Below are 11,491 nucleotides of genomic sequence, written 5' to 3'. Positions count from 1 at the left end.
ACATTTTACAGACTAGATTACATATTCAGGCACAAGCCTGGAGGACACATTTAGAGGTTTGATAAGCTCAACTTAGTTTGCAAAACAGGGGCTTTTCTTAACTCATATAAAAGATTGAAAATACTTCACTTGTGCATATTTATGAGCACGTATGCATGTATGCCACGGGTGGTCGTGTTATTGAGGTAAACAGGTGTTTACTGTTTATTCCATATCATGTAGTGCTGCTCTGGTGTCAACAGCTGCATGGTATTGCACCAGTTTTAGGGAATTCGTGAGCTTTGAAACCAGTGTAAGCACGGTCTAAAGCAGAGAAGAGCAAAAGAACAAGGCTGTAAAAGTTTTAAACTATAGTATTTTAATTATTTTGTTACTTGTTACCACTACAGCACAATGAGGATTTGCAGCAAACTGCGTATGCTCAGTCTGACGGTGTTATGTGACCCTGTGATTGTGACATGCAGATAGAAATAAATCAGCAAATGTTGTCGTCAAGTAAAGTTTATTGAATGGAGAAAAAAAAAAAAAAAAACATTATTTTAAAGCAATACAAGAAGAAAGAAATATCTTACATATGAGCAGAAAAACACAAGAAAGACATTCTCTTTAATCGGCTCGATAAATGCGTTACATTTAAAATGACGTATAAATGTTGACCCGAGTGCAGCCAGGGAGGCAAAACGAGTGCAGATCTTTAGTTACAATTGTGCTTAAAAGGCAGACAGGCCAAAAAAAACAAAAACAAACACAAAAAAATAAAATAAAAAAGAAGCAACAACGCTTGGAGGAAGATTGACAATCTGACAAAGAAAACAGCCGAGGAGGTCACGGCTCACTGACTGGAGACATGCAGGTGAGCGTGGGGAGTCAGGTGACAGGAATTGGGAGGAGAGTCCAAGGACATCCGGTGGGTGGATGGAGACGGGTGGAGGTGGGGTGAAATGTTTAAGACAAACAATGTTCAGACGGGAATTATACTTGCAGAAAGAACGCCTACACAAAAAGTTCCTACAGCATTACATTTCATTTTTATTTGCATTAAAAGCCTAATTTACATTCACGCCGTGTCCGCACTGGGGTTCTCCATCACTCACTCCTTATCTCCATCTATTCCTCCTTGCCCCTCCTCTCTTTCACTCTTTATTCTCCTGCATCTCCCCTCCTTTCAATCTGCCTTTCATGTCACTCCATTAGGCGGGGTGCAGAGGGAGGGCTGATGGCTTCTCTCTCCGGCGTCCTTGCTTCGGTTTTGCTGCAGCTGTTGGGCTGTGATAAAGAGAGCAAAGAGGAGAAGTTTTCACACTAATTACAACATAATAATGGAGTACTCGGTAAAAGCCACTGTGAAAATGAAGGTCAAACAGTCATTCGTATAAAGTGAATAGAGTCTATTAGAAAGCATCTGTAAAGTGAAGAGAGATCGCTGAAGTGGGGGTAAAAAGGGATTTTTTTATGAGATTGAAGTAAAATGAGAACATTTACTGGTCACACTGGCAGTATTTCTTATGCCTCGGTCGTTGTTGGCCCTTCATCTTCAGAAATCTCTTCTATAAAAAACAAGAGAAGAAAAAAAATGCATTTTTGTTTGCTACAGAGAGCCATTCTTCTTTGTTTCATCTTCAGTCATCACAGAACTACATAAAGATGTGATGAATGGATCTCCTCACTTACCTTCCTTCTTCTGACTCTCACGCACAAGACAATGACGCAAACCATCAGGAGAATTGCAACCAGGCAGCCAACGCCAATGGCAACCCACACCCACCAGGCGAGCCCCAACAGCCTCGGTGAAGCATCATTGTTACCGCCTGAAAACCAAACAGATTATTGAAGCATAAGTGTCAGATACACCTTCAGTGAAGGATCACTGTGAGCAGAAGTTGTGATAAACTGTATGGACATGTGACGCAGGTTTTCTCACTCTTGCCGTTGGGTTTGGATGGTGACTTTGTTGTAGTTGTTGTAGTTGTAGGCTCTGAAGAACAAAAACACACATCTTTATGTTTCTTTGACCACATATGCACACAAGGGTTTTCATTCCTAGTACCTGTGTATTACCTTGTACTGTGATGGTCAGACTCTGACTAAACTTATAGCTGCCGCAGGTGACGATACACTCCCAGGCCCCGTTATGTGAGTTTGTTACAGGTTTGAGTTGAACTGTTGATGGATTTGTGGGAGAATCTGTATTTGGACTCTTCCACTTCACTTCACAACCTTTGTGCTGACCTTCCAACTCACACCTGAGCGTTGCCTCATCATTTCGCTTGAGATCAGAGGGTTGGACGGAGACCAAAACTGAGAGGGGAAACAGACAGATAACCACAGATACAGTGAGAATCACAAAGAAAAAGGAGACCATGCTGAACAAAGTGTTTCATCCAAACTCGCTACACACATGACAAAGCTTTATAACATGAGAGGAAAAACAATGAGAGCATATTACACTAAGTATTAAAGGAAATGTGGTAACTCTTTCACACATCGGAACATTTTTGGTGATATGAAAATATTATAGATAACCATTTAACTGTAGAGGGATTGTAATAAGTAGTGACCCAGCTGGTGACAGAAAAGATCAGGCCTGGACTGTTTATTACATCACAAGCTGATGTTTGTGTCTTTTTCCTTTACTACAAATTAGTGTAGACCAAATTGTATTTTTTTTTTGTCACTAACTGTCATAATTTGCTTACACAGGCATCACGGTCATATAGAAACACAGCATAAGCTTTTTTGTTTAAGCAGCCGTTCACTAAAAAAACCCCAAAACTTAAGACTGTGGTGGCCCTGCCCACCCCGTGGCTCATCTCCTGTTCAAGAAGTTTCAGTGGTGTCCCACGTTGGGATTAGAGACATCAAACAAGGAAAGGTGCCTGTGCTACAGAGTTTGTCAAAGAGCTTGTTCCCCGTACACGTCTGAAAGGGGACAGAGCCTTTCAGTCTGTGGAAAAGTTTACCTCCACAACTGTGTACAGCGCTTTGTGACGGCCTGTCTATGAAAAGCGCTTCATTAATAAACTTTATTTACTTATTTAAAGATGCTGAAGGTTGACTGGGAGAGGATTAAGTTGAATTAAGGGAAATGTAGAACTTTTACCTTGATTTTTCAATAGTATAATCTGGATTTTGGTCTCTGTTGCTTTGAATAGTCTAATGTGAGTCTCCAGACTTCATCAGAGTGCAAAACGCGATGTGTAAGTAATGCATTGTATATACTTGTTCTATATCCTTTTACCTGTTATAGTAACAGAACCATCAGTCACATTAAACAAAATTTCCCCTCATTTCACAGCAGTGATGTTTTTATTAGCCTGATTGTCAGTGTAACATGGAAGGATCCAGAAAACAAAACCATAATCCTAATATGTTAAACCCATCACTGTTCCAATAAATATGAACATTTATTTCTAAATGCATATTTTCCAGGGTCTGCTGTTTACCTGAGACCACAGAAAGTGAATGTTCATGCCGTGTCCCATCTGCCAAACATGTGAACCATCCAGCATCTGTTTCTTTCACACTGGAGACTTCCAGATTTGTCTGTCTCACGAGTGACCTCTGCACAAGTTCAACAGTGCCTAACACAGAAAATAAAAACATGTTCTAATATAATGTAATCATCATATACTGATGTTAACTATTAAGTATTTCAAGATAATCAAGTACCTTTGCGAGGGTAGCCTCTTTGATCAACACTATGAAGAAAGTCATTTCCATGACTCCACTGCACAGACCGTCTGTAGCTGCTGACCCCACAGTTCAATGTGACTTTCCCCCCGACTTTTGCAAAGAACTCTTCACCTGCAGCAGAGAGTGCACCCAGCACTGAAAAGAAGATGATCACAGTAAATAAATACTCATCTTGTATTAATGTGTATTTAAAGGAGGATATATGAAACGTCTCTACACGGAGACAAGACCAGTCATATTCTCTTTATGTCGTCGTAAACTTGTGCAGTGACATTAAAGAACCTGAGATGATTAAAACACCAGTGCAACAATATTTATAGATGATTTTTCAGTTTGATTAAACATGAGGTCACACACCATCTACAACATGTGTGTGCAGTATTTTAAAGGATTATTTACAATATTTACTTCACAAGTATATTCACTCACCAAACACAAACAACACAATCACCTTCATTCTGAAAGTCGACCTGAGGGTTTAAAATAAAACACAAATGAACATTACTGTTAACATGAAATCATAACAAGAAAACTAATTAAAAGTGAACATTTTCATTTTATACACAGCCACAGAGAGATTCTTCTTCACATGAACACTTTACAGAGAAACCACCAAGCCCTCGCTCTGTTTCCGTCCTCTCTCTGTGTCGAATGTTAAAAATAATAAAACCAGGTGTTAGATTTACAAACTGAAAAGAGTGTAACTGAGAAAGTCAAACATTTCTTGTGGCTCTTTAATTTAATCTAACCAACAGCTCATGTGAAGGTGTTTCCTGTAAAGCTGATGTGACTTTATCTGCTCATCAGAAATGGGACGTTTTTAAGAAGAAAAATAGAAATTTGCGTCCACTGAACTGACGTATATTAATTCTCCTGAAAAACAACTCAACTGAGATCATTATACATCCAATTAAATTGAATCAAAATAAATATTAACACTTATTGAGAATTTGTTGCCTCCACATGAGGTGCTTTGATTTTGATCATGCCAAAAATAAAAACGTCAAAGCTCAGTTTTAAACTTATCATTTGAAAACCTTAAATCTCAGTGACTGAACCACAGAACTAAACTCACAGGTTAAAGAATCTTTAAGCCTATTAAATTAATGTGATCGTACACATCAAAGGCTTGGAAACAAAATTGAGCGCATTTTTCTTCAGGTTTGTTTAAAAGCCTTTAACTTCAATTCCGTACATAAAACAATTTCTGAAACACTTAAAACATTTAATCCTTATTTGCTCTTAAACTGGTGCCTCTGCAGTAAGTTTGAACTCCATTACGGAGCAAACAGAAAGTTTCCGGGATGGTCGCGTTAAATCCTTTGAATTTATTTTAAAATATAAAACCCAATTATAAAATTAAAGTTGAGCTCTTACCTTAATTTTGAGCAGATTTTGTGTCTTTTAGTTCAGTTATTAAAGGCAAAAATCTTTCTTCATCCTCTCCGTGCTTCACTTCACTGAAAACAAGAGCTCAAGGATGCAAAAGTGTAGAAGGCGGAAGACATCTGAAGAGAGAGCTGCAAAGTTGTTAGCCACTGCGTACCCCAGATCTTTGTGGGTTTGCTACTCATGTCTGCGCTTTCCTGCAATCTAGGCCTGGCATTTTCTACTCAGTGCAGTTCTTACAAAGAGCTGAAGAAAGTTCTGCACAGTGACTTAAAAGAAGGCTCAACCTCACACACTCAGTCAGATTATACTCATGGATCCACAATGACTCCTGTAACCGAGAAGAGAAAATAACTTGGAGCTAAACAGAGAAGTCATAATAGGAAGAATAGAAAGAACACGGAGTTTGAAAAAAGACCAATATTTATTCATCACATCAGAAGTAACAAAGTATTTGTTTTCAAAATAAAAGAAACTGAAGGTAAACGAGCTGATTTGGTGTTTTTTTTTTCTTTTTTGACAGACATTAGTTGTAATTCTTTTTATTAAATGACATTTTCTCCTATTGTGGATGTTAAATTCTTTTTTGTCTTATTTCCTCACACTAACAGGCAGAGGAGGAGGTGGCGTCAGACTGAAGTGATGACAACAAACTCCAATCGTCCAATAAAAGAAGAGATGGCCAGAAGCAGCCGTGGGTCTTGTTGGTTTTCTGAAATAATTTGTGAGTTAAACTTGAACAGATGTCTGACAAAATCTCAGGTGGTTCTCAGTTTTACTCAGCAAGACCCAGGAAACAAACCGAACCTGCTCTCTGAACAGACCTGAGGTTTGTAATCCGAGGATTCAAAGACAAATATCACCTCATTCAGCCTGCACTAGAGCTATCATAGGTCTCTGAGGTGCACACCTTCACTTGAGCGTTGAAGATCACCCATCTGTGAGACACAAAGAGAAAACACACAAAGGCCTGTTTAACAGCACCTGCTGCCTCCAAATGAACAGCTCAGTTACAGATGTTGTAATAAAAGTTAAAGCAGGACTCATTAGCAGAAATTGATCCATTTTCTTTTATTCAGACATGACAAACATTTTTCCTCCAGGTATGTTGGTAATAGATGGATATAAATCATTCAAACCTTCACTTCTCTGATAGATTAACACTTCAGACTGTGCACATCAGCAGCCATGAAATGAGTTTTGTCAGAGCAGATGTGGAGTATGGTGCCCCCTGCTGAAGAAGCTCTAAAATTACCACATTTTATTTTAATGCAATTCTTTAGTGATATTTGCCCTGAACTAATAAATAACTTAAACACTGGCAAGACAGCAGCAAGCACATATATAATAAGCAGTTTGGACGTTTGTAAGGCAGTAATCTATTTTGGTTTCTGTTGGAAAAAATGTTTTTACTTTTTCTTTGGTTATTATTTGACTAAAGTTGCTTCCAAAAATTTTAATTAAAACTATGAATTATCCCTTAAACCAGGGCTGATTTGTTAATAACAAATATGAACATGGAAAAATAGCTGATCCCCTCTTTTTCTGTCAGCTGCTCCTTTCAGGGTCTTTACAGCAGATCATCTCCAAGGATTTTTTTAACAGAAGAAATGTTCACAACCTCATGTCTTTTTAATCACTAAAGTGATGTTGTCTCTCCTATGATCTCTAAAGAAGATTTGCAGATTTTATCAAATTGCTCCACCAAGTTTCCACATTCCTCTTTTACACCAGTGAACAATTGCTTGGTTTTTTTGCATTATGTAAGAAGTGATTTTAATGTAAATCTGGTACTTTTAAACTTGCTGTGTTTCCCATAAAAGCAGACATTGTGTCTGCTATTTGCGATATCGTTGCTATAACGAGCTCCAATGCAGAGATTAAAGGAGTTAAGAACTCGCACAGCACCCATCAATAAAGTATTCTGAAAAGCATTGCAATGTGGTTGCTTCCCACAGGATCTTAGCTCGGTCATTCTCCACCACCCCTGGGGGCGTCTCCCATTTTGACCTCGAGACTTCCAGGCCTGATTCAGCAGAGACGTTTCTCTATACCTCTTGGTTATGGCGTTCCATGTATGCCCTGCCTGCTAGCATCTTGCACGCTGCCGTTATGTGCTGGATTGTCTCAGGGACATCTTTACACAGCCTGCACCTGGGGTCTTGTCTGGTGTGATAGACCCCAGCCTCTATGGATCTTGTGCTCAGAGATTGTTCCTGTGCTGTCATGATTAGTGCCTCTGTGCTGTCTATCAGTCCAGCTTTGTCTAGCCACTGGTAGGATTTCTGGATATCAGCTACCTCTGCCATCTGCTGGTGGTACATAACGTGCAGGGCCTGTCCTTCCATGATGGTTCCTCCTCTTCCTTGGGGCCATCCTCCTGATGTATTCATGGAAGTTCGTTGACTCATCCTGGACTGTGGTGCAGACACTTACTAGTCCCCGGCCTCCTTCCTTCCACTTAGCATACAGCCTCAGGGTGCTAGACTTGGGATGAAACCCTCCATGCATGGTCAGGATCTTCCTTGTCTTGATGTCAGTGGCAAGTCCTGAGGAGGAATTGCCCGACCCTCTGCAGGTACTTGGTGGTTGCGCCCCTCTTCTCCCTGTGCAGCAAGCAGCAAGGTGCCCTTACTCCCTGCAAATGGGCAATGGAAAACTAGGGATGGGTACCGGTATCCGGTGCCATTGTGGCACCGGTTCTGACATAAACGGTAGTAACCAGACCGAAAAGCAGCGCACATTTCGGTGCTTTATTTCGGTGCTTTTTGTTTCTTGAGATGTCATACACTTTGGATTCTAGCCAATCATTTAACCTTTGCAAGGATAGTAGGCGGGCCCAGGTACGTACGTTCTTTTAGAGCAGAGCTACAGATTAAAAATGCCCAAGGCGAAGCGGTCAAAAGTCTTGCTGTACTTCACAGCAAAAGACGCAAACTCAGCAGCCTGCAACAAGTGTTTTAAGGTGACACTGTGCAAAGGAGGTAACACCTCGAATCTGATGAAACATCTGGCGACGCGTTTTTTTAAAAGCCGAGAAATGCACCATATTTGATAGCTTGCTGCGAGACCTCACAGCGTGCACATCTATCTGTTATCGGACCCGGAGTTACCAGCATCCCCCAAGAACCCAAAGAGTAGAATCCTGGCCCCTAGCCCTGCCAGTGTAGCAGAAATGATGACGGATGATGATGGCAGCAGCAGCCGTTCTTCTCTGGGCGAGTAGCTTAATGTTGTTCGTGTGTATTTTATGTTGAGTAGGCTAACCACGTTATTAAATTAATGCATGTAAGGTGAATTAGCAAACACCATCGTAGTTACATGCGGCTGTCTTCTTGTTTGATAGAGTGATACCATATATGCCCTATAGCTGCAGAAAAGGCTAAAATTGTTAACTTTTTACAAACCCCCCCCCCAGCTAAACATGAGAGGTTTTAGGACCAAGTTTGTGTTTCCCGTTGTTTGAGCACTGGTTCCAAACAAAGGAGGTATGTTGTATCAACAGAAAAGGCTAACTTGGTTATCATTTTGCAGAAAAAAAGAGACTGCTAAAAATAAAAACATAAGAGGTTTTTGGACAAAGTTTGTGTTCTCCATTCTTTAAGCACCAGTTCGAGCACCGTTTAAGCACCGGCACCGTTTCAAAAGTACCGGTTTGGCACCGGTATCGGATAAAACCTAAATGATACCCATCCCTATGGAAAACTGATCGGTGCGTATGATATTCCCATAATGCACTGGCATAATGTCAGGGCAGCACGGGTGTGAGCAACTTTTATTGCCGATGCCCATGATGTGACCCCACCACAATGCTGCCCTGGGCAACAGCTCATGTCACCCATATCAAAAACTGCCACTGGTTAACAGATAGTATTAACAAAAAGATCAGGCCTTGATTCACAGATTTTTGGCATTTCTCAACACTGCGTCATCTGGTGGCAGACTGTTGCCAACATTTTGGACAATTAAACATATATTTTAACCACTAAATTAAACGAGAAGTAAATGTGGGACTGACTAGTGACAACATCGATGATTAGTCGCACACATCCTGAGTTCCAAGTAATAAACTAATAAAACACTTGAATTTCACTCACCTGAACTGAAGCACAGACTTCTGGGTTGGTTATCAGTTATGAGAATATTAGTCACATAATCCATTAAAACTTCCCCAAAAGGCACCAGCTGGTCATATCGATTGACAGGTGAGCCTTATTTATCTGATTTTCATCTAATATTCAGCCCTACTCTCCATGAGAAAACCTTCTGATTGGCTGCTGCTGACAAATACAAGAGAAGAAAGGCAAGAGGGCGGGGCTTATGAGCTCAAAGCTAAAGATATACAGCTGAGAAATTAACAACACCATTAACATTATCCACTCTTTTTGACAGCATATAGGAAAAACGTAGAAAAAAATATCAGAAACCAAAACTGAAAGAGCACACAGCCTGACAGAAAAACGTTTATTTATCACGGCAGAAGTAACAAAGCTTTTCTTTTTGAAATAAAAAACAAGACAAATTATCACATCTCACCAAACCAAAGAAAAACAAGTTGTGTTGATGCTTTTTTGTTGTAACACACTTTTGTTGTTTTGTTTATGTGGATATTTTGCTATTTCCTCGGACTAGCAGCTCCAGGAGGAGGCTGAATGCTGAAGTGGTGACACCAAGCTGTAATTAAGCTGTATTCGTCCAATAAAAGAAGAGGAAGCAGTGACAAATTATGGCAGTGGAAAAAAACAGTCAGGATGTGAGGAGGCTCAGAAAAGTTGCTTTTGTTTGAAACTTCTTATTATACTCAAAATATTCACTCAAGCATCCAAATCATTAAATTCAGATGTTTTGGTCACTTCCACTTCTAAATTTCCACATTACTAAATATTCCACGGTCAGCTGTTAGTGGCATTATACCAAAGTGGAATAACAGAACCCCAGCCATGAAGACGTAGGACACATGAACTCACAGAGCAGAGTCAATCGCTACAGACAACTTCATGTGACCTTCAGATCAGCATAAAGCGCACTACGACTGGACTCTAGAGCAGTGGAGACATGTTCTCTGGAGTGACGAATCAAGATTCTCCATCTGAACAATGCAGGGGAACGATTCTTGTCAGATCGTATTCGGCCAAGTGTAAAGTTAAGTGGAGGGGGTATTATTGTGCGAGGTTGTTGTTCAGGAGTTGGGTTCAGTCGGTTAGTTCCAGTAAAAGAAACTCTTAATCAGTGTTGGGCAAGTTACTTTGAAAAAGTAATTAATTATAGTTACTAGTTACTTCTTTAAAAAAGTAACTGAGTTAGTAACTGAGTTACAATATTCTAAAAGTAATTAATTACTTAAAAAGTAACTATTGTGTTACTTAAAAAAAAGTTTAAGCCTCTGGGGTCCAGGATATAATTGGCCATTTTTAACTACTTTTGATTTTCCCTCCACATTTTACCTTTAAAAACTATTTACTTTGCCTTGTTTGGTATCATTCTTTTCAGCACAACCTCACGTGTCTGAATTTACAGTTATGTTTTCATTTTTTACATACTGTATTAACACAACTGATCTAAAATCAGACAAAAAACATAGAATCAGAGTAGAAAAAGTTATATTTTTTACTGTAACAACCACAGACATGTTTAATGAATCATATTTCATAACTATAAATTGTCAATTTTAAAGTCCTATGCACAAGTTTTGCAAACAACAAAGTTATTTGCATCCATTTACCTTTTACCTTGATTTTTTTAAATAACCATTTCAAACTATTTACAGAACAATCAACTGTTCTGCATTCAATAAGATGCCACACAAATTATTTGTGCCACTCCAAAAAAATACTTTCTGTCCATTATAAAGGAGAACATCACAGCCTGATACCTGCAAGTCTGACAGCAGCAGGTGTATCACTCCTTTTTCTACCTGGAGACAGCAGTCGCCTCATTGTTCTGACACACAACACAAAACTATCCACAACACTACACACTAACTACACAAGACAACACATTAACTACAAACTCCAAACACGCTAAACGTCACAAATCTCACATCTCAAAACTCACTCTCTCTCTTTTTCTGCTGTCTTCCTCTCTCTTTCTCTCTCTCTCTCTCACACACTCCTAAAACTTCCCCAGAGCGCTGGCTAGCGCTGTCCTTAGACGTTAAACCTGACGAAACTATTCAGGAAAAAACACTCGTATATATTGTTTATCATGCGATTGTTTTGCCCCCTTAGCTCCAGGTGTTGTGCTAGACAGCGATCGTGATTGCCCTCCGCGGGAGCGCGCAGCTGCTTAAAGCTGTAGCGTCCAGATTACTTACAGCTACTTCCTGCAGCTGATATAAGATGCGGTAAGCTGAACACAGCTTCAACCGTCTGTTTGCTGAAAATAGTAACGGACCGCGTTTCCTTGTTAG

General features: G+C 39.8%; 1 protein-coding gene across 1 annotated transcript; it reads right to left on the bottom strand.

The window, feature by feature from the left end:
- Positions 1–490: 490 nt before the first annotated feature.
- LOC116323798 lies at positions 491–5,434 on the bottom strand. Its single transcript, XM_031744255.2, has 9 exons — positions 5,071–5,434; positions 4,123–4,163; positions 3,670–3,828; positions 3,444–3,581; positions 2,059–2,298; positions 1,922–1,975; positions 1,672–1,808; positions 1,483–1,547; positions 491–1,266 (listed from the first exon to the last, which is right to left on the bottom strand). The coding sequence occupies exons 2-9, from the start codon at positions 4,148–4,150 to the stop codon at positions 1,191–1,193; spliced, it is 897 nt and encodes a 298-aa protein (XP_031600115.2). The 5' UTR covers positions 4,151–4,163; positions 5,071–5,434; the 3' UTR covers positions 491–1,190.
- Between the last annotated feature and the right edge of the window lie 6,057 nt (positions 5,435–11,491).

Source organism: Oreochromis aureus, linkage group 11 (genome assembly GCF_013358895.1).
Source record: "Oreochromis aureus strain Israel breed Guangdong linkage group 11, ZZ_aureus, whole genome shotgun sequence".
Lineage (NCBI taxonomy): Eukaryota > Metazoa > Chordata > Actinopteri > Cichliformes > Cichlidae > Oreochromis > Oreochromis aureus.
Note: the sequence above shows the minus strand (reverse complement) of the source record. Positions and strands in the feature narration are given on the sequence as shown.